Source organism: Saccoglossus kowalevskii, chromosome 20, assembly GCF_978046115.1.
Source record: "Saccoglossus kowalevskii chromosome 20, keSacKowa6.1, whole genome shotgun sequence".
Classification (NCBI taxonomy): Eukaryota; Metazoa; Hemichordata; class Enteropneusta; family Harrimaniidae; genus Saccoglossus; species Saccoglossus kowalevskii.
In genome coordinates this window covers 14353576-14377869 of record NC_140660.1, presented here as the reverse complement: position 1 = coordinate 14377869, position 24294 = coordinate 14353576, and the positions used below count along the sequence as shown (strand labels likewise).

The 24294-nt window shown below is 34.5% G+C and overlaps 2 protein-coding genes across 2 annotated transcripts in view; one reads left to right on the top strand and one right to left on the bottom strand.

Moving 5' to 3' along the window:
• LOC100372792 (beta-mannosidase-like) overlaps positions 1 to 6853 on the bottom strand; it is a 36981-nt gene extending 30128 nt beyond the window's left edge. The window contains exons 1-2 of the mRNA XM_085494279.1: positions 6701 to 6853; positions 3208 to 3354 (exon numbers count right to left, since the gene is read on the bottom strand). Coding sequence (XP_085350405.1) covers positions 3208 to 3354; positions 6701 to 6818 — 265 coding nt within the window. The 5' untranslated portion in view covers positions 6819 to 6853. The remainder of the gene's footprint in view (positions 1 to 3207; positions 3355 to 6700) is intronic.
• A 254-nt stretch (positions 6854 to 7107) lies between these two features.
• On the top strand, positions 7108 to 23832 carry LOC100372944 (SH3 domain-binding protein 5-like). The gene is made up of 7 exons (XM_006824094.3): positions 7108 to 7241; positions 8809 to 8871; positions 10675 to 10803; positions 17010 to 17171; positions 18578 to 18708; positions 18925 to 18967; positions 20058 to 23832. The coding sequence occupies exons 1-7, from the start codon at positions 7149 to 7151 to the stop codon at positions 20829 to 20831; spliced, it is 1395 nt and encodes a 464-aa protein (XP_006824157.1). The 5' UTR covers positions 7108 to 7148; the 3' UTR covers positions 20832 to 23832.
• Positions 23833 to 24294: the final 462 nt, after the last annotated feature.

The following is a 24294-nucleotide window of genomic DNA, read 5'->3' as shown; positions in this document are numbered from 1 at the left end:
CTGAAAGCTTAATAAAATGCCACCATGAAGCTTAATATGAATGCCACCTGAATGCCACCTGAAAGCTTAATATGAATGCTACCTGAAAGCTTAATATGAATGCCACCTGAAAGCTTAATATGAATGCCAACCGAATGCTTAATATGAATGCCACCTGAAAGGTTAATATGAATGCCATCTGAAAGGTTAATATGAATGCCACCTGAAAGCTTAATATGAATGCAACCTGAAAGCTTAATATGAATGCCACCTGCAAGGTTAATATGAATGTCACCTGAAAGGTTAATATGAATGCCACCTGAAAGGTTAATATGAATGCCACCTGAAAGCTTAATATGAATGCCACCTGAAAAGTTGATATGAATGCCACCTGAAAGGTTGATATGAATGCCACCTGAAAAGTTGATATTAATGCCACCTGAAAGGTTAATATGAATGCCACCTGCAAGGTTAATATGAATGCCACCTGAATGCTTAATATGAATGCCACCTGAAATCGTAATATGTATGTCACCTGAAAGGTTAATATAAATGCCACCTGAAAAGTTGATATGAATGTCACGTAAATGCTTAATACGAATGCCACCTGAAAGCTTAATATGAATGCCACCTGAAAGGTTTATATGAATGCCACCTGAAAGGTTTATATGAATGCCACCTGAAAGCTTAATATGAATGCCACCAGAATGCCTAATATGAATGCCACCTGAAAAGTTGATATGAATGCCACCCTAAAGGTTGATATGAATGCCACCTGAAAAGTTGATATGAATGCCACCTGAAAGGTTAATATGAATGCCAGCTGAATGCTTAATATGAATGTCACCTGAATGCTTAAAATTAATGCCACCTGAATGCTTAAAATTAATGCCACCTGAAAGCTTAATATGAATACCACCTGAAAGCTTAATATAAATGCCACCTGAAAGCTTAATATGAATGCCACCTGAATGCTGCTTAATATGAATGCCACCTGAATGCTGCTTAATATGAATGCCACCTGAATGCTTAATATGAATGCCACCTGAATGCTTAATATGAATGCCACCTGAATGCTTAATATGAATGCCACCTGAAACGTTAATATGAATGCCACCTGCAAGGTTAACATGAATGCTACCTGCAAGGTTAATATGAATGCCACCTGAATGCTTAATATGAATGCCACCTGAAATCGTAATATGTATGCCACCTGAAAAGTTGATATGAATGTCACCTAAATGCTTAATACGAATGCCACCTGAAAGCTTAATATGAATGCCACCTGAAAGCTTAATATAAATGCCACCTGAAAGCTTAATATGAATGCCACCTGAATGCTTAATATGAATGCCACCTTAATGCTTAATATGAATGCCACCTGAATGCTTAATATGAATGCTACCTGCAAGGTTAATATGAATGCCACCTGAAATCATAATATGTATGTCACCTGAAAGGTTAATATAAATGCCACCTGAAAAGTTGATATGAATGTCACCTAAATGCTTAATACGAATGCCACCCGAAAGCTTAATAAAATGCCACCATAAAGCTTAATATGAATGCCACCTGAAATCTTATTAATATGAATGCCACCTGACATCTTAATATGAATGCCACCTGAATGCTTAATATGAATGCCACCTGAATGCCACCTGAAAGCTTAATATGAATGCTACCTGAAAGCTTAATATGAATGCCACCTGAAAGCTTAATATGAATGCCACCTGAAAGGTTAATATGAATGCCACCTGAAAGGTTAATATGAATGCCATCTGAAAGGTTAATATGAATGCAACCTGAAAGTTTAATATGAATGCAACCTGAAAGCTTAATATGAATGCCACCTGCAAGGTTAATATGAATGTCACCTGAAAGGTTAATATGAATGCCACCTGAAAGGTTAATATGAATGCCACCTGAAAGCTTAATATGAATGCCACCTGAAAAGTTGATATGAATGCCACCTGAAAGGTTGATATGAATGCCACCTGAAAAGTTTATATTAATGCCACCTGAAAGGTTAATATGAATGCCACCTGCAAGGTTAATATGAATGCCACCTGAAAGCTTAATATGAATGCCACCTGAATGCTGCTTAATATGAATGCCACCTGAATGCTGCTTAATATGAATGCCACCTGAATGCTGCTTAATATGAATGCCACCTGAATGCTGCTTAATATGAATGCCACCTGAATGCTTAATATGAATGCTTAATATGAATGCCACCTGAATGCTTAATATGAATGCCACCTGAATGCTTAATATGAATGCCACCTGAATGCTGCTTAATATGAATGCCACTTGAATGCTGCTGAATATGAATGCCACCTGAATGCTTAATATGAATGCCACCTGAATGCTTAATATGAATGCCACCTGAATGCTTAATATGAATGCCACCTGAATGCTTAATATGAATGCCACCTGAAAGGTTAATATGAATGCCACCTGCAAGGTTAATATGAATGCTACCTGCAAGGTTAATATGAATGCCACCTGAATGCTTAATATGAATGCCACCAGAAATCGTAATATGTATGTCACCTGAAAGGTTAATATAAATGCCACCTGAAAAGTTGATATGAATGTCACCTAAATGCTTTATATGAATGCCACCTGAAAGCTAAATATGAATGCCACCTGAAAGCTTAATATATTTGCCACCTGATGGCTTGAAATGCATGCCACCTGAAAGCTTAATATAAATGCCACCTGAAAGCTTAATATATATGCCACCTGAAAGCTTAATATGAATGCCACCTGAAAGCTTAATATGAATGCCACCTGAAAGCTTAATATGAATGCCACCTGAAAGCTTAATATGAATGCCACCTGAATGCTTAATATGAATGCCACCTGAATGCTTAATATGAATGCCACCTGAATGCTTAATATGAATGCCACCTGAATGCTTAATATGAATGCCACCTGAAAGCTTAATATGAATGCCACCTGAAAGCTTAATATGAATGCCACCTAAAAGGTTAATATGAATGCCACCTGAAAGGTTAATATGAATGCCACCTGAATGCTTAATATGAATGCCACCTGAAAGCTGAGCATCACCTGAAAGCTTAAGATGAAAGGATTATTTTAATAAAGTCTCCAATTTTTCAAATGCAGTCATCCACACATGTAAAATAAAACTACTGCTGCATTGACATATTCTTGTCTCTATAACTCGATATCAGGTTATATTATAATTCTGAACATGCTTACCATTGAACTTTCTGCTGTATGTCCAGGGTTCAAGAGCAATAGATCGGTTTAGAACATCATTAAATCTGTTATAAGGATCCGCAATTTTCTTGGAATCTAGAAGTGCCATGTGGACACAGCCAGGAACATTGCCGGGAACAGACATCTCTGTAAAAGATTTAATTTATGATTTATAAAACCATCATGTGACGTCTTTCACAAAATAATAAAATAAAGTAATTCATTATCCAAATATTTACAATGCAAATATGTCATCTTTCATGACTTGATTATTTATTAATAAATTCTTATTCTGTTTGCTCTGTTAGAAATGCACATGCATTGTTCAAACATAACGTAATGTCTAACTAGCCACATCTATAAATTGTGCAGAGGAATTAATCTGTCCAAAAACGTCTCAATTTAGTAATATAGGTAAATATTCCAAAGAATGAGTTGAAATTATTGATGATATCCATGTACAAATTATAGGTTTTCTGAAAAGGCACTTTAATCAAGCGTTTAAATGTCTGCTTCAAAAGTTATCGCTTCTGGGAGCAGTAAAATAAAATATCCATTTCGTACAAGGAATTAGTAGAAGTTTTCTTAGAATTTACTTCCTTAACTTAGAAACTGGGATCATTTGTTATTCATACCCTGGAGTTTCCTTGGCAACTGACAGTTTTTTGGTAACAGTGCAAAGAGAGAATTACACTATTTTTATTTTCTGTCCTGCCTTTTTTTATTTAATTTTTCTGTTATTGTATTATTTTATTTTATTTTATTTTATTTTAATGTATCATTTTTTTTTTTTTCGCTGGTAATTTTTAAAGTTTTGGTTATTAAATCAACCTACATCAAAAAATGCAAAACAATCTATCTAAACAAATAAATCAAACTGAAATAAATTAATAACAACAAAAATTTGTAAAAATTATAAAATACAGGTTAAAAATTGAACACGTTCAATGGACAGTTTGGGAATAAGTGATTTTCTGTTAACTGCGAGATCTTGCGTATTGTGTGAAAGGCACAAACAGAACGTTTGCTGCAAAAGAACAAACAATGTTGATTTGAATTACTGCAAAATAACTAAATTTCACTGATTTTCCATTTCAGGCATATTCAGTGGGTTTTAAATTCACGGTTTTATCATTTAGATAATGTGTCCTATGCTAAATTTTAAATATTCACTGGGTTTTAATTTAGCGCATTTTCCAGTCAGCGCAATGAGCAAAATTAAAACCCAGTGAATAATTAATCCTTTTACAGTAATCTTCATTTTTATATGGCTCAATGTTGAAAACCCCATCTTTGAAATATGTGGGATATTGCAATGAGACTCCTTAACTTCATCAAAATTAACCAACATCAAATGTGTATAGCACATTAAGAAGTGTGGAATTACCTCTAAATACAGTCTGTCAAATCATTTCGACAGGATTTCAACGAGAACGGCCCATTGAACGTGCCTGTCTCAATTGATTATCTAGCAAGATACATAAATACATTATTTAAAATCAAATTTTTATTTTTGGTTCACCATATTTATTACATAAGGACAATATAAGCATATTTGCTGTCGCAATTGGCCAAATAGTTAAAACTTGATATCTTTATTGACCTAACCATGGGGGCATGTAACCAATTTCTTTGTTTAGCTACTAAAATTTACTTCTTTGGGACAGGTGGACAGACATTGATTAGTGATCCCTGCAGTGGAAAACAACTTTATTTATGGTTTTGTAGATACATACTGCCCGTAAATCTTTTGCTGCATGCATAGCAGTCATTCACACCGTGATGACTGAACACGATTCATGATTGAAGTAAACATGCAGCACCACCAGTTTCCTCTTTTCATCAAATTCACAAAATAATCCTTCAGAAGATTAGGATTTTTTTTTTAGTAAAAACTGGAAAATTTCACCAAATTTTGTCTATTTGGCTCCAATATTAGGGTTCATTTCCAGAAATATTGAAGAAAAAAGTGCAGAAAAATTTGGGTGAGAATTTCTGGTGGTGAAACTTCCAGCACCACCAGTTCCCTCTTTTCAAATTGACAAAATAATCCTGTTTATAGTGCACTTTTCTTCAGAAGATTAGGACAAAAATAGCCAAATTTTTTGAGTAAAAACTGGAAATTGACTCAAATTTTGTCTGTTTGGCTCCAATATTAGGGTTCATTTCCAGAAATATTGAAGAAACAAATGCAGAAAAATTTGGGTGAGAAAGTCTGGTGGTGAAAAGGTTCAGTTATGCTTGAACAATACTACTGTATAGGGGTATTAGTCATCACTCATTACTATGCAAGGGCTGTCATCTTGGGTAGTGTCCTCTGCTGAATTAAAGTCAACTAATGATGACCTTTGCCACCTTTTACCATATACTGTAAATGCAATAATTATTCGCTGGTTTTTAATTTTGCAATTTTCGTCGAGAAGTAAAATTCACTCAATTAATTAAGTCCACGTGAACATGAAAAATAACAATAGAACTCATTGTTTTCCTGCCAAGTTTGTGAACTTAAAACCCAGTGAATATGCACAAAGCATCTAAATAGTGAAATTAAATGTCAGTGAAAATAAATGGTTTTAGGCTGAAAAAAAAAATGTCTCAGTTTCTCGTTTCCGCGCGCATCATTTTGAAAAATTGGGCAAATTTGAGACAAGTGTGAGTACAAGCGCATTTTGGAATGCTTTAGAAAGAAAAAAAAACGTTTGAGGCGCATAGTTCAAAATAATGAGCGCTGAAACGAGTAACAGAGATATTTTTTTTTCTCAGCCTAATCGTGAACCAACATGATAACGTGGTAGAACTACATCTTCCGGGAGATGGATTTTCAAAAAAAAAAAAAAGTCCACATGCAGGTAGCATTGGGAAAATCTTTTGAAAGTCTTTAAATTTTTTGAGGTCTGGAAAGTCTTTGAGTTGTCTTTAAATTACAGGAAAAATAAAAAAATAAATTGAAAAGTCTTTAAATTTCTTCATATTTATTACCTAATTCACTTTCGCCCATTTTCTCTGCATAGAGTGTTTTTTTATAAAGTGTTTTCTACCCCTGTTCCGACAAGTGTTGGCTGAATTAAGTGTTGAAATGTCTTGGAAAAATGCAAGAAAGTTTAGGAAAAGGTCTGGAAAAGTCTTGGAAATCATTTGGCTCTTGGTGATATGGACCCTGACATGACACTTGCTCATTCAGGTGAAAAATATCTTGGTGTGTGTGCGTAATCATGGAGTCAGTCGAAGAGTCAGAAATTCCATGAAAGCAGAAAAGGCAAAGTTGACACGGTCGGGCTGCTGTAGACACACAGAGAGCAACTCTCTCAGCTTGTATAACAGCACAAAGATCGATTACTTCAGCATTTTAAAAAACATTTCAAATTATAACACCGGGTCAAAAGGCTAGTCTGGTACCTAGACAATAAGTGGGCGGGGCTACAATACAACCATACACTACAGTTTGCGGAAACTGTGAATGTTTAAATCGAAAACTGATGGAAAAGTAACTTACTTCCGTCTGCGTTAGTAACATCCCACTTTCCATTTAGGTTAATATAATCCGCCACAGCAAATCGGAATCCCGCACAAACAATTAAGCAACAAATAACCAAAAAATGTATAGTCGCCATAACCAAGACATGTACGTTACTGCCGCGGTTATCGTATTCAATGAAGTTCGTGACCTTATGCAAAGGTCATGTGTCACCTGACACAGAACTACGTGGGCCACCTAACTTTGTGGTTTCTCTAAGACGGATTTAATAATTTTCTACGATGTTATTTTCAAAACAGACTCGCAAAAAGTAACAACGCTGGAACTTCTATGCTCGGATACGTTTTTTCATAGTATCATTTTATTCCTCGTTGGTTCACCTTACAAGTTCACAGGAACAGAAACCCCGCTATATGCGTGATGTACATTGAGCGAGATTTCGCGAGACTTGGAAACACTTTCAAAGATGGCTGAAAGTGGAGTTCTATATCACGACTCTGTCGAAGAATCAAGCGAAAACATCTCATGTGACGAAGAGACGTTGGACCCCCGTGTGAAGGTAGGTTTCAAACGAGCTTAGCAATTGATTTATGTAGTTTGAATGTCGAATAATCTGTTTGTCGAGATTGCAGCTGCTGTGTTTTGACACATTTGTCAAGTTCAACGACAACGTGCAGTTAGCGGATCAATGACGCAAATTTAAATTCCAAACAAAGACACCGTTACTGTTGTTGTATAACGCGAAGTGTGTTAATAATCTAATTTAAACTACTAGTCGTTGAACTGTGACTGTGTAATAAACATGGTGTTGCACAGTGGTGTTCTAAAAAACGAATTGTGGGTATTTATTAATATTATTTTGTTTTCTAAACGCAGACACAATTTAATTATCGTTCCACGGTTTCAGTTTCTGGTTACATGTGAACCAATAAAGTTTTGAAAATATGTGTCTACGAAACTTGTGTTTGAAAAAAAAAATATCATTTCCCCCTTCACACGAAGGTGAAGTTTAATGCGGAAGTATTTGATTTAATCAGCTGGCTTGCGACGTTGTTAAATGCGTGTAAAGTCGGCCGATAACCAATGTATTAGCCAGTTACTGTACCTGTCAACTTGGAAGACAATTATTTGGAAAGAGTTACCCAAACCCTAACCCTAATTTTTTTCTTATTTATTTATTTTTTTTGAGAGAGAGAGAGAGAGAGCCAACGTCTTATTATTTTGTTTGTGTTCTTAGACAATGTTGGCATTTACAAAGCTAAACTTCAAGTTTTCAGCATGTTTTTGACAGCCACTTTCTATTTTATATTTTTGAAAAGTACCTACTGAAATAGAATTTGCAGACAATATACACAGAATGAAATAGAAGATGAACTGCACTTTGTTATGATATGCTCTCAATACCAGTTAATACGTCAACAAATCATACAAGACATTACATTTCCACAAGAACACAGGATGATATCCAGAAATTTAATTTTTTGATGAATTCAAAGATTATAAAAACTCATTCAATTAATCGAGAAATGAAAATGCCATCTGATATGAAACACCTAACTGATAGAAACATTGTATTTCTAAGAATGCAATAAAGTTATTATTATTATTATTATTATTATAATTCCTGGTTAATACTCTGCAGATATAGCCACGAGCTGTAAATTTAATAATAATAACAATCTTTATTGAAACCATATCCCGGAGTGGGATCTTAGTTGAAAATACAATAAAGTAATACAAAAAGATAGCAAAAAAAAAAAAACACAAGACATTTGAATAAAGAAAAGAAGAGGGAAAAAAATTGAAAATTGTTTTTTTGAGTGGTTTCTTTTTATACAGGAACAATGCCAAAACTTGAGGGGAGTTTTGTTGTCTGTGTGTACTAGGGATGAGGAGCGGTCTCTCAAATAATACCACATCGAGGAAAATTGTACAAACCAAATGTTGAATAATGAATAAATTTCACATACAGAACATTTGGACAATTCTTACATGTGTAACTCCATAGCTGGTTTTGCTTTTCCATAAAAACTTTAAATTTTAAAGTGTGTATCTTACTCTCAGCGCAACAAAGGCATTCCCTTCATCTCTATAAATATTTATAAATTACAATGTTTTATCTACAGGAGGAACTTGAGAAACTAAACATTGCAACAGATGAAATTAACAAGCTGGAGGTAGAACTTGATGTAAGTTATTCTCTAATTCTCATTGGATATTTTAATAGTTCAGGGCAATGTATGTAAAATGTCCTTCATTGGTTCCTTATGAGCTCAACTTGGGTTAATGTTTGCATATGATCTATTCCAAATAGATACATTGTATGTATTAGTATGTAATCTGAACCTGCTGAAAAATTGGACTGCCACATGTACATAATTTTTTTTGTAGAATTAATTTTTGCTGAAAAGGCTTTTTGGATGTTTTGTATGAAATTTATTTTCACAGATTTTTGATAAGTTGAATGTGAAATATAGGAAACAAAAAACTACCAGCAACTGTAATAAAAAAAAAACTGATTAACGCTGAAATATGTAACACTTAATCTTTCCACCACCAGTTCCCTCTTTTCATCACAAAATATTCCTGTTTATAGTCTGCACTTTCCTTCAGAAGATTGGGACAAAAAAATCCAATTTTTTCGAGTAAAAGTGGCTCAAATTTTGTCTATTGGCTCCAAAATAAGGGTTCATTTCCAGAAATATTGAAGAATATAAGAAAAAAGTGCAGACAAATTTGGGCGAGAAACTCGTTATGAAAAGTTTAAAATTTATCAATTTGCAATTCCTCAGGCTAGTATGTTAACAGAACAAGAATGAGCTATTGAATGCAGTCATGATAGATGGATTGCTGATTGGTTCTGTTAGATTTCACATCAGGTTCCTGCAATGTAACTCTTATATTATGTCTAAAAAATGTAAATTATTTCATCATTTACAAACAGAATTTTTCAGGTCACTACCTTACACAACCCCACAATAATAATAACTTTATTGAAAATAACATTTTCTATTGGTTAATTGCAATATGTATATAAAATGAATGTACCAGTAAAAGAGAGAAAGTCAAGTCAGTATTACAAATCAAGAAAATACTCATTTCTTAAAATGAAAGAATTTTAAATAAAATCACCTAACAGCAGTATTTTTGTCACTACTTTTCCTTAAATAAATGAATTTCTTCAGATTAGTGATGGGTTTTTTTGGGAATAAAATACTGGAGAGAGTTTCTTTTTGGTGTGTTTGGTATTTTGGACATACCAAAAGAAAGCGTATCTTCTATGTCATGCAATGAACAATGTCTACAAATCCCATTTTCTAATGGTGTTTTTGGATGGGTGTGTCTTCCTTTTTCAATGCTAAATTGTGATTACTCGTTCTGAATTGCATTACAGAAATTCTTTGATTTGTATTTAACACATTTAAGTAGTCTTCAAAATTGTAATTAACTCCACAATGTTGAATGTGTTCATTATCAGCCCCCTGCAACAATTAGGAAGGGTATTTGTTGTTGTTTTTTCAGTTGCATTCCACACGTACTTGTAACTGAATAATCTTCATGAAAAGCAGAACTAACAAATACCTAATCCATGTTTGTTTTACAACAACGTCACAGATTGTCTGCATTGGAAAAACAATTTGATCTAAAATTGTATTTCAAAGTTGTTGCCCAACCAGGCTTTAGAAAAGCCTGTTTGCCCTACATTGTACTAACTGATCTAACATTGTATTTCAAATTTGTTGCCCAACTGAGCTTTAGAAAAGACTGTTTTTCCTTCGCTGTACTAACTTCTGTCTGCATTGAAAAAAATTTGATCTAAAATTGTATTTCAAATTTGTTGCCCAACCAGGCTTTAGAAAAGACTGTTTTTCCTTTGCTGTACTAACTTCTATCTGCATTGAAAAAAATTTGATCTAAAATTGCATTACAAAGTTGTTGCCCAACCAGGCTTTAGGTTCGCTGTACTAACTTCTGTCTGTTTTCTCCTCTAGGAATCCAGAGCTGTTTTTCGTCAGTCACTCTCAGAGTCAACACTGAGTCTGAATGATTTGGCTAAAAAACTTGGCAGTTGTATAGAGAAAGCCAGGCCTTACTATGAAGCAAGACAACAAGCTAAAGAGGTAGGAGTTTTTTGTGCTATTGGGCCATTCCAGTTTATATCTTCACCCCCCTCCCCCCCCCCCCCTCCTGTTGATGAGCTTGTGTGTTTACTTCATACAGGGTATAATTTCCATGGGTGTATAAGTCATACAAAGTTTTACTTCCAAATCACCATACAGTAATGGAAATCCAAAACTATAGTTCCTACTTATGGTGTTGATGAGTTCCTTTGTGACACCATACAGAGTAGGATTTCCAAATATAACTCTCATCATATGCTAATTTACCAAGTTCAAAATTTTATATTTGATAATGGAAATCCAAACAAGTCCTGATTCACGGTGTTGATGAGCTCATTCATGTCACCATCCTTACCTAATTTCAGTAATAACTATTTCATACTGGCCCAATTTTTTTACCATATACAGTCAGAATTCCAAGTTTGTTTAGTCATACTGTTGGAAATCCAACCTCATCAACCGGTATGTGGCGAGATAAACTAGGCCATATTTTATTTAGTAGCCATAACTGCCTGGATTTTTTTTCCATACTCGTCTGGATTTCCAGATTCTGTTTCTCCATATACAGTTGGAATTCCGGCGTATTTTCCTCATCATACAGTGCTGGAAATCCGACCACATCAACAGGGGGGTTGCAGATATAAACTGGAATGGCCCATTATGGTAATTGCTCTATTAATATTGCTAGCACTTGTAAAAAATCAGATTTGTCTGTGGTCAAAAAAAAGTAATGTTTCAATGATTCAGTGATACAGTCAATACATGCAAAACAATTGCCAAATTTACCGTATTAGTAACACATGTGGTCATGTAAGTTAAAGGGGAACCGGTATTATAAATAGGGGCAAGATGGCCACCGTATTAGTAACACATGTGGTCATGTAAGTTAAAGGGTAACCGGTATTATAAATAGGGGCAAGATGGCCACCGTATTAGTAACACATGTGGTCATGTAAGTTAAAGGGTAACCGGTATTATAAATAGGGGCAAGATGGCCACCGTATTAGTAACACATGTGGTCATGTAAGTTAAAGGGAAACCGGTATTATAAATAGGGGCAAGATGGCCACCGTATTAGTAACACATGTGGTCATGTAAGTTAAAGGGGAACCGGTACTATAAATAGGGGCAAGATGGCCACGATGGCCACCACAATTAGTATGCTAATCCGAATCAAGCCGCTCACATCGTGGCTGGAGCTCGGGGAAATGTGCCATTTACGATGTTTAGAGATCAAGCTGTGATTCCAAATACATTTCTACTGGGGCATGAATATATACGCTAGCGATTACATTCATATGGTTGGGCTTTTGATGTATAAATGTTGTTGTTTTCGGTCGAAACGTGCCGTGACAAGTAAAAATCTTGAGTTTAAAATGACGACTAATGTATGCAATATGCCTGTCAATCACAATTTGAGTGAGCGAGCATAATAAGCATTCATTTACTTAATGGACAGAGGCGGAGTTAATTACCCATGAGCACGTGGTGCAATCCATGGGATTGAGCGGTTCCCCTTTAACAGATTTTTCTATGGTCAAAATTCAGTATACAGTAAATGTGATTTTTGGCTTATACCGGATTCTGCTGTAAATTCGCCCAACCGAAAAATCGCCCTGGGCAGTTTCACGGCTGGTGGGCCCTTATTTGGTGTTCAAATTGTTAAAAAATTATCATCAAATATTTTTAGGGGCTTATATTTTCATTGAAAAATCCACCTACGCCGATTTTCAACACCGGCAGTTGGACCACCTAAAACGAAAGAATCTAAATTGTATACATTTTTTCTAGCTGGATTAAAAAGTAGATCGCGCATCTTTCTCCAAAAAAATCACATTAACGAACCTTGTGCGCCAAATACAATTATTTGGTTTCATTTTATTAGTAACGAAAGTATATTCTAATGAAGTTTCAAATAATAACGAACACAACTGCATTGCTTAGTAGCAAATGATCGTGGTAGCGCAATCCGGTCATGCTGCGTTTTACAATTGTTTATTATTACCTAGTAATGATTATAATAACGTGCAAAAAAATAAATTTGTTGAATTGTTATGAAATGCAAATAATTTTCAACTTATTTCATCATAAGCGAATGATTCCGCTTTTTCAACGCTCGATGCTGTTGAAATGAATATCCGCCATGTTTGACCTGAGCAGTGTTTTTTGACCTGACAGATCAAATCGATAATTAACCAATAAAAACGATGGATGTTGCCAACGTGTTCAAATTACCATAGCCCATTTTAATAAGATAATGTTATTGAACGCAGCACGGAAGAGATTTGCCGATGTTGTACGATCTTTTGGCTTGGATTTTGATGGGAAAGCGGCATGATTTGTTTTTAAATAAAAAAATTAGTTGTTTTCAAATGATAAACTGAGCATTTGAAGAAAAATTTAACATTATTTACAGCGATAAAAGCTCATTGTCGAAACGAAGCTAACCCATTCACGCTAGTTGCAATAAACATCAATACTCTTGAATAGGCGTCAATGACTACGGCAAAACTTTTAGGCATCAGAAAAGATTAAAATAACACCTTTAAAAACTGCCGAAAAATCGTCCTGGGCGGTTTCTCGGTCCCATTTTATTTATTTTTAAATCTGAACTGCCGTTTAACGGCCCTGGGCGAATTTACGGCAGAATCTGGTATTTGTCTCAATTGGAAATGCACTTCTAATAGAATAAATATGGTAGGTCTAATAACAAAATAGGTGTAGTTTCAATAGCCCTACCGTAACTCAAATCAAATGGTACTAAATCACAAGATGTCAATGTCATCACAAAATAGTCCTGTTTAATTGTCTGCATTTTCGTTCAGAAGATTGGGGCAAAAAGTAGTCTGATTTTTTGAATAAAAACTGAAAACTTACTCAAATTTTATCTGTTGGCTCTCCAAAATTAGGGTTTATTTCCAGAAATATTAAAGAATATAAGAAAAAAGTGCAGAACAATTTGGGCGAGAAAGTCTCGTGGTGAAATGGGTATTGACAAAATATTATGCAGATTCAGTTTCTGTAGAAAACAGAGTAATAAAGAACTGTGATTCGCTGTGATGTAACACAATGTCCAAATATGGGCATATTGTAGTAAATAATATTTCTGCACTTGTGACCCTCAGGAGTTTCCTTATAAGGGCGTTGTAGGCTAATTAGCAGTCTCCTCTTGTCATAATGACTCATTAGTCGCTTACTTTTATAAAAATTGTATGTGGAAGAATGCCATTCAGCCACCTGCTGTACTTCATTAGACATCCTGATCAAACTCTCAGGAGAAATTCTACCTTCATAAGTTATATCATGCCATGATTTCACTGTATTGAGCAGGGTATTTACATACTACCTTATTTAGGTAACTTGAAATCCAAATATGGAACGAGTATGTATTTCCGAAATATTTCCGGTATTGAGCAGGGTATCTACATACTACCTTATTAGGTAACATGAATTCCAAATATGGAACAAGTATGTGGTATTTCCGAAATATTCCCGGTATTGAGCAGGGTATCTACATACTACCTTATTAGGTAACATGAATTCCAAATATGGAATGAGTATGTGGTATTTCCAAAATGGCCGACTTGAAAACCAGGTGTGAAAGTGTCACTATTTTGCACCCGTTTGCTCAGTTGTGGGCTCCATATAATGTATACCGTTAAAAAAGTTGTATAATAATAAGGCTATCATAAGGATACCACAAAGTACTGTAAAATACTTTTATTTTTGCTGGAATTAATTTTCCCTGATTTTTGTGGTGTTTTGTATGTAAAATATAGGAAAAACGGTATATTTTATTTTCGCTGATTCATTCCCTCAGCAAAAATAGCGAAAATTAATTCCAAGCAAAGATAAAGTATTTTACAGTAAGATTATCATAAAAATACCACAAAGTGGTACTCAATACTGTAGAATACTAATACTGTAGAATACTTTATTTTCGCTTGGAATTATTAATTTTTGCTATTTTCGCTGAAGGAATGATTCAGTGAAAATAAAATTCAGCAAATATACCTTTTTTCCTATATTTTACATTAAACTTGTCAGAAATCAGTGAAAATAATTTCCATACAAAACACCTGAAGTGTTTTCAGCGAAAATTAATTCCAGCTACTGTAGAATACTTTATTTTCGCTTGGAATTTATTTTCGCTATTTTCGCTGACGGGATGATTTCGTGAAAATAAAATCCAGCGAATATACTTTTTTTCCTATATTTCACATTAATCTCATCAAAAATCATTGAAAATAAATTCCAAGCAAAACGCCCAAAAAGCCTTTTCAGCGAAAATTAATTCCAGCGAAAATAAAGTATTCCACAGTATTAAAAATAAAGTATTTTACAATAGTATGGGAACACATAAATTTCCACTGATACTCCTGCAGTATTCTCTTCGCATTCATACTTCCTTGGCTGGTTATAAACAGATAGATGATTTGAGCTCATGGTTGCTTATGCAATGACACATTTTTTAGCCCTGGACGAGATACAGTCTTGGGGCTTATGAATTGGGCTCCATCTGTCTAAGTTATTTGTTCAGTGTAGAATTGATACATGCACTTTATCAAAAAAGAAACATATAAATGCTGACATTTCATTTATGTATTAATGTACAAGAACAGATAGGGAACTGTGACATTATCATTGACACACAGGTATAATCCAAACATTAAAGCGAGAGGGTTGTCACCTGTGCACTTTTACAAAAAATTAAAATCAATATTTGGCATCAAGTAAGTTTGGCCCCAAATTAACGACATATTTTTTTTAAAAAATCATTAAAACATGCGAAATGTGACTCCAAATCTCTGGCAGGAAAAATTCTGGCATTGGAAGAATTAAATTAATTTTCGTGAAACAATATTTGAATTATTTTATTTTCTTTTGTTTTTTCTACATATACCGTATTTGTCTTCAATTAGGCGCCACTTTGTTACACTTTCATGTCATGGTGGCGCTTATTTGTGGTTAAATTTGAGCAACTTTGTTTCAAATGGCGCTTATTTCAAGCACTTCAAGTTCTAGTACCGGTAACTGTGTTACAAGCCATTGTTTTTGCTCCATTCTGGTGATAGATTATTGGCAATATTTTACATTACAGTCTGATGCTTAGTCACTGTAGCCTTTATTTTAAATACTGAGTAAATGACCCGTTTTCAGACAGTTTAGAAAGTTATACAAAAAATATCATTCTTTAGAAAACATTCACAGTTTGCCGTACAATCAACAGAAAAATAAAACAAACACAAATTCAACGCTTAGTAGTCAATGATCACGGTAGCAAAATCCGGTCATGCTGCATTCCACGGTTACGATTATTACTCAGTAGTAGTTATAATAACGTACAAAAAATAAAATGCAAGTAAAATTCAACTTAATTTCATCGTAAGCGAATGATTCTGGTCCCATGTAAACGCTCAGCGCGATTCGATGTCTGCCATGCTTCCTGTCTAGGACTTGACCTGGAACGCGTTTTTTGACCTGATAGGTCAAGTCGTTAATTAACCAATCAAAATGCTGGATGATGCCAACGTGATCAAATTACCATAGGTCATTTAAATAATGTATGAACGCAATGCGGAAGTGATTTGCCGATGTTTGCGATATTTTGGCTTTGGATTTTTTTTTTCAAATCAAGAAATTAGTTATTTTTGGAAAGTAAACTGAGCATTTAAAGAATAATTTAACACTGTTTACTGTGACAACAGCACATTTGAAACAGAACATTTTCGCGTTGTTTTAATTTCGTTTTTATGGACTTACTGCGAAATTAAAAACCACGCTGATATTTTCTACAGTAGACTAAAAAGACATGTTTCAAGAGATTATAGACCGATTTCTTAAAAATTGTTAGAAACAAAACCAATTTTTTTTTACATAAAAGCCATTCGAACAGTAACAGCGAGGGACTTCCGCGATCGCGTCCATCGCTACGAACCGGTAACCGGTAGTCGATCCGCCGGTGCCCAATTCACGATCTTTACGTGCCAAAATTTCAACTTTGTCTGGCGCTTAATTGAGGTGTAAAATAAAAAGTTTTTGTGGCACTGGCGCCTAATTGAAGGTGGCGCTTAACTGAAGACAAATACGGTATACAAAAATAAGTGTGACCTCTAAAACTGCGGAACATAAACAGATCATTCTTTTTTCCTTCATTCTTTTTTCCTTGGCCTAATAAACTCGTAATAATATTGTCCATCCATCAGGCTCAACAACAAACCCAGGATGCAGCTCTTAAATTTGAGAGAGCCAATAGTATGTTGGCAGCGGCCAAAGAGATGGTGGATGTAGCAGAGCATGGTTTGGTCGTGGAGCGACGTACATTTGACGCAAACTGGCAGGAAATGCTGAATCATGCTACGATGAAGGTAGAGTGACCTTTAACCCATGAACTTTGATACAAGTACTTGACCTAATTTGTGTGAATTAACGCTGTCTGTAGAATGTATGAATCATGGATGGTAGGTGGCAATGTTTGTGTTTTTTTAGGGTAAGTTAAGTAGGCCACTACACTGGCTTGTAATATGCAATGGAAAAGCGCTAACTGCCACCCATAGGTGTTGCAACTAGTATAAATAGGCAACCCTAATCAATGCTCAAATGCTATTTTCGCTGAAGGGATGATTCTGTGAAAAAAAAAATCTAGCGAATATACTTTTTTAGCTCTGCTGTCGACTTTGTCGAGCGGAGCTTATCATATGAGTGATTGTCCGTCGTCCGTGTCAATGTTTTACATTTTCGACTTCTTCTTGAAAACTACAAGCCTGAATGCTTTGATACTTGGTGTATATGTACCTTGGGTAGACCTCTTAGGTTTGTTCATTTCATGATGATATCTTTAATTCTCTAATTTTGGTGAATATTTTTGTCATTTTTGGTAAAAAAGTGATATTTTTGACTTCTTGTTAAAAACCGCAAGTCCAATTGCTTTGATATTACATATATAGGTACTACATGTGGTCCTCTCTAAGATTTGTTCATTTCATGATGATATCTTCAATTCTCTAATTTTGATGAATATTTTTGCAATTTTTGGTAAAAAGTGATATTTTCGACTTCTTGTTAAAAACCACAAGTCTGATTGCTTTTATATTACATATATAGGTACTACATGTGGACCGCTTTCAGATTGTTAATTTCGTGGTGATATCGTCAATTATCTAATTTTAATGATTATTTTTGTCATTTTTGGTGAAAAGTGATATTTTTGAATTCTTGTTAAAAACCGCAAGTCCAATTGCTTTGATATTACATATATAGGTACATATTGTACATAAAGTCTACATATTGTTCATTTTCTAATGATAAAAGCGGAGCTATCTCAGCCGAAATGCTGCTTGTTTCTATATTACACATTAAACTCATCAAAAATCAGTGAAAATAAATTCCATACAAAACGCCCAAAAAGCCTTTTCAGTGAAAATTAATTCCAGCGAAAATAAAGTATTCCACAGTATAGTGTTAAAGGGGAAACGTTCAAGCCCAGGGATTACACCAAAGAATCATGGGACACTATTGTTCATGTTGTTTACAATGTTAATCTATCTTTTGCTATCCATTGTCATTTTAATCCAGAAAGTAAATTTGTTGTGAGATTAGGCTTAACCAGAAGTGCCCCTTTATAATATAACACCATTCAGTCATTGTAAAGGTGCTATAATTACAGTGTATTACCAACGGGAGGTCAAAAATAGTATCTTTGATACTATTTTCCATTATTCTGCATCAATGACAGTAAATTTTGAATTAATACGAATGGTACTTTTTTTTTAAGGTGAATGAAGCGGAGAATGACAGAGCTGTAGTGGAAATAGAACACCAAAGAACCGCAGCGTGGTTTGACGAAGCAGAGAGAGCAGTAAAAAAATTACAAAAGTCTTTGAAAAAAAATATCAGTAAATCAAGGTACTGTAAAACGCTTAATTTTCACTGCTAGAAATTCTTGGATTTGATGATTTTATGGCATTTGTAAAAAAAAAAAAAAAAAAAAAAAATTGTGAAAGTTGTTCCATGACGTAGAATTTTCACTGCTACAAAATTTCAGTTATTCCTCACACGTTCAGGAAGTATCCCACAATGCACTGCTAATTGATACATCTTTTTTTTTTTTTACATTCATAGAACATATTTTGAAATGAAGGCACAGTTCAACCATCAGTTAGAGGTGAATATATTTTGGTGTTTATAATTTATTTCTCAATATTCATGCTGATTGGTCAGAGTGCAGTCACATGACTTTACTAATAGTCAGTAGTCAAGACTGGTACTGGTTTTTATGAAAAAAAAAATAGTGCCAATTCTTGTCACCATTTGCAAAGGAAAGAAAAATTATGCCTATTCGGCCCCAAATTAACAAAGAAATTTTAGAAAAATTCATAAAAAAAAATTTGACCCCAAATCAACAAAGAAATTTTTATAAAAATTCATAAACATTTGCAAAATGGGTCGAGATTTGTAAAGAAAAGAAAAATTATGCCTATTTGGCCCCAAATTAAAAATGAAATTTAAAAAAATTCATAAAAAAACATTTGCAAAATGGGTCTCAAAAATGTTAGCATTCAAAGGGTTGAAATAAAGTGAAACAATATTTCCCATGATGCATAGTATGCATTAATTCCATGACTAGCTTGAAATACTGTAAAATGACTAATTTTCACTGGGTTTAAATTTTGCTGATTTACCATTCCAGGCATGTTCATTGGGTTTTAAATTCATGGTTTTATCATTTAGATAACGTGTTCTATGCTCAATTCCACATATTCACTGGGTTTTAATTTAGTGCATTTTCCAGTCAGCGAAATAAGCAAAATTAAAACCCAGTGAATAATTAACCCTTTTACAGTAGGTGAGTTATATCGCCCTCAGTCGGTGTCCGTGCATAAATGGGGGTTGATTTCCAGCTCACACAATTTTTTTCACTAGTTTCCATGGTTCCCAGCATTCTTATGAACTATCGAACACTTGTGCGGTGAAATCAACGTTCTCATGCAGATGTAATTCAAACATTTGTACACCAGTGCAAGGTTCTAGGGTATGATGTCATACTTTACCCATAATCCTTTGCTTGAGAATCAAGACTACATAATACTAATGAAAAGTTGAATATCCAGAGAATGAAAAGTGATATAAAAAAACTGTAAATTGCATTCTCCTACATTTGTGGACCTTTTTTTTTTTGAGGAGCCATTATGTTGTTTGGCCTGACTTTTCCTTTAAATAACATATTTTTTTATTAAAAATTTTGTTTTTGCCAGGAACAAAAGAAAAAAGTCACTGAATTAGAAAAACGAGTCAAAAAATCGAAATCTTCGTATTCCATGGCGCTGAAGAACCTGGAAGCAATTAGCGACAGGATTCATCGACGACGAGAGACAAAGCGGCTGAACAAAGAAAAACGAGGTGCCGGTGTTGGAGCCGAAGCACCAAGCATCAAGACAAACGAGTCTGTGTCATTGATGAATGACGACGCTGAACTGTCATTTGAAGACGCAATAAAAGAGGAGTTCATTCTGTTACCGCACGCAAATACGCTAGAGAGACATAAAGTTCCTCATCCACGTGTGAGGGCGCTGTCTGAACCGCATGAGCCGATTGATCCACATTCAATCATGAATGCGTTTGAGTCAACGGAGCATCTCAACGACGCGGGATGGGACTCTCTGAGCCAATCAACACAGGGAGATGACTTGGAACGGGAGGAATTTATTGAATTTTGCGCCGAGAAGCCGCAGACTGTAGATGTTGGTGTCGGAACTGAAACTGACCCAGAGGTCCCCGAGAACAGTACGGGGGACGACACTCAGTGCGTAGATGCGACTTCCAAACCTCTCAGGAACGTGGCAGTCACGAATAATAGCGTCGAGAATGTATCATCTCAGGGTGTTCGAAGCGCTTCAACGTCTACACAATCTGAAGCAAATACCCCATCACAGACAATTGGAGGCAATAACGCTGAAACTTCACCTTCTACCCTCGCCGAAGGAAAGGTCAGCGGCAAAGAAGAGGAAACTCACGATACTTATTTGTAGGCTTCTTAATTGGTAAAGAGTGCATTGTAATGTACGCATGTAAGTTATTTTTGAGTGATACGGAACACTTTAAATTTGCTCACGGTAAAAACTCTACTGTAATTTTTGCTGTTTAATTTAAGTGACTGCCATTGACAATGGCGGAAGATACAGTAAAACTCAAGTACAACATCGCATTCAACGGGCTCAAAAGTGGTACAGTCATGTTCCCGAATATTATTGATGTGTTACATGTTACAGATGTCTCTAAGGCCAGGAAAAAAAAAAAATGAGGCGGCAAGGCGTTTTTTTTTTGTTTTTTTTTGAATACTGAGCTAAAAGGGGGGAAATTTGAGACAAGTGCAAGTACAAGCACATTTTGGAATGCTTTAGAAGGAAAAAAACGTCTGAGGCGTATTGTCCAAAATGATGCACACGGAAATGAGAAACAGATATTATTTTTCTCAGCCTAACTATGTGACAGCTCACATTCAAACACTGTATCTCACTAAGTGGGAGACGATGTGCATTCTTTTGCTGCATTCACCTATTTATTGGCTTCTAAGTGATAGAGAATACATTGTATAACTGTGAAGTGTGAATGTAAGTTATTTTTGAGTGATAGTGTACACCTTAGAATTGCTTACAGTATAACTCCAAATCTTTAATTTAATTTTATTTAAGTGACTGCCAGTTACTGGCTAGTTATGCAAACCTTTTTTATTTTAAGGGACTGCCGTCGACATTGGTGGCAGCCATAGGACACTGTAAAACTTGAACTTGAATTAGGAAATACCTGGCTTGCTAATGAAATTGACATACTGAAAGTTACTTTATTTTTGCTCAGAATGTATTTTTGCAATTTGTTGCTAAAGGGATAACTGAGGGATTTTAAGTGAAAATAAAATACAGTGAAAATACTTTATTTCTTATATTTTACATTCAACATTCAACTCGTCAAATATCTGTGAAAATTAATTCCATTCAAAACAGCCAAAATGTGTTTTCAGCGAAAATTAATATTGAAAGAAAACTGACCAAACTTGTGTAGACTATGACAAATAACTTTCAGTAAGCAAGTTTGGTACTCCTGAAATGGTGTTAATATCTCATACATTATTATGTAGTGTTGTTAATGAACTTGAATAGGTATAGTTAAGAAGTTTAACAGGGTATACTGTAAAATGACTAACTTTCACTGGGTTTAAATTTCACTGATTTACCATTTCAGGCATATTCAGTGGGTTTTAAATTCACGGTTTTATCATTTAGATAATGTGTACTATGATAAATTTTACATATTCACTGGGTTTTAATTTAGCGCATTTTCCAGTCAGCGAAATAAGCAAAATTAAAACCCAGTGAATAATTAACCCCTTTACAGTACTCTATTGTGTAGAGTGCGCCCTCTAAGTCAATATGACATGCCACTAATGCAAAAAAGATTTTACTTTTACTGAATCATTCCTTCTGTAAAAATAAATTTCAGGTGAGTATTTTACAGTACTAGTATCACAGCGTGATGTCAGAATCTATTTAAAACTTTTCACAAGTAAAATGGTCAGGTTAGAGCTGTTCTGGCATAAGCCAACATGATAACTACCGGGTAGTGGACAATTTATGGTTACTGCATTCAGAACAATTAGGAATTTATAATTTCTTAAATTGATAGACTTATTTCAAATTTCATAGAGGACTCACTTTTTGCATTTCCACGTCACCTCCAGAGGGCACTACTTATTGGAAATGTTTGTTGCTGTCATTCATAGACTACTGTTAAATACTTTATTTTAGCTGGAATTTATTTTCGCGAAATAGACTTTTTGGTATTTATTTTCACTGACTTTTGAAAAGTGGAATGTAAAATATCCGCGAAAATTAATTCCACGCGAAAATAAAGTATTCTACAGTAATTTTTTTAAGTTCTGATTTCCAAATCTGTACATAGTATCTAGATAATGACTATCCCCGTGTCAAGTTGTCGTCTAACTTGATACATTTGAGGCTGATTGTTACTTACTGTGGAATACTTTATTTTCGCTGGAATTAATTTTCGCTGAAAAGGCTTTTTGGGCGTTTCGCTTTGAATTTATTTTCACTGATTTTTTTATGAGATTAATGTGAAATATAGGAAAAAAAGTATATTCGCTGGAATTTATTTTCACAGAATCATCCCTTCAGCGAAAATAGTGAAATAAATTCCAAGCGAAAATAAAGTATTCTACAGTATTTGATTTTTGGACATTAACGTTTTTGTGCACACAGATTTGTGGTGCCAAATTGACTAAAATCCCCCCTCCTACAGAAATTGTTTTTTGAGTTTCTGTTACGAATTCATACCATCCATGACAAGTTTTGTACACAAATTAAAAATGTTTGTTTTGCATAATAATATATCTCTATATTATTATTTTTACAATATGCGGAACTTTGTACAATGTTTTTTGTTTTGTTTTTAAACATTTCTTTGTAGACATTTTAATGCACAATTTATGTATTCATATTATCTGGCCACAAATCCCACCAGTTAGTGTATTCAGATTCCCTGGCCTTGGATCCCACTGCTTCCATATACCAGTATATTCAGATTTTTGGGCCATAAATCAAACCAATAAATATTCACATAATTAGTCTGGTGACCAATCCCACTGCTGCCACCAAGCGAAAATAAAGTAATCTACAGTATTCAGAATCCCTGGTCATTAACCTCACTCTTGCAACTATTACAAGTTATAACCCACATACTTGAACAATTTTGTTCCATTATTTATAAATGCTGTGCAGAAATTATTTTTAAATAAATTTGTATTTAACAAATGTTGGTTAATGTTCATCTTATTTATTTGCCATTGTCACTCGTTGTAAAACTTTGATTTTTTGTTAACTTTATATTTGATGTAAATACTGAGTGAAAATGATCTGTGAGTAAAATGTTAGGATGGTCATGCTATTTTTGCAGATTTTTTGCATGCTTTTATAAATATATATATGAATAAAAAAAAATGTCTTTTAAATGAGTAAACATAGTGTCTGTGAATTCAACTGGGATAAGTTGAATACAAAAAATATCATGCATTCTTGGCAAAACTATTAGACATATCAATAAATCCATCTTTTTATTGGCTTATTTTATCAGCATTTGCATGACCTCTGGAGGTTACACATCCTTGTATTTTGTGCATGACCTCTGGGGGTCACACATCCTGGTACTTTACATGACCTTTTGAGGTCACATATCCTGGTACTTTGCATGACCTCTGGAGGTCACACATCCTGGTACTTTGCATGACCTCTGGAGGTCACACATCCTGGTACTTTGCATGACCTCTGGAGGTCACACATTCTGGTTTAGGCCATTTTTTTATGTAAATTTAGTTTGAGACTTATCTGAATTCCCAGTATGAATTACTTCATCTTTCATTCATGTGCATGTTGAATAATTATCATCCAAAATGTGTATATAGATGAAATAGTGACCTTGATT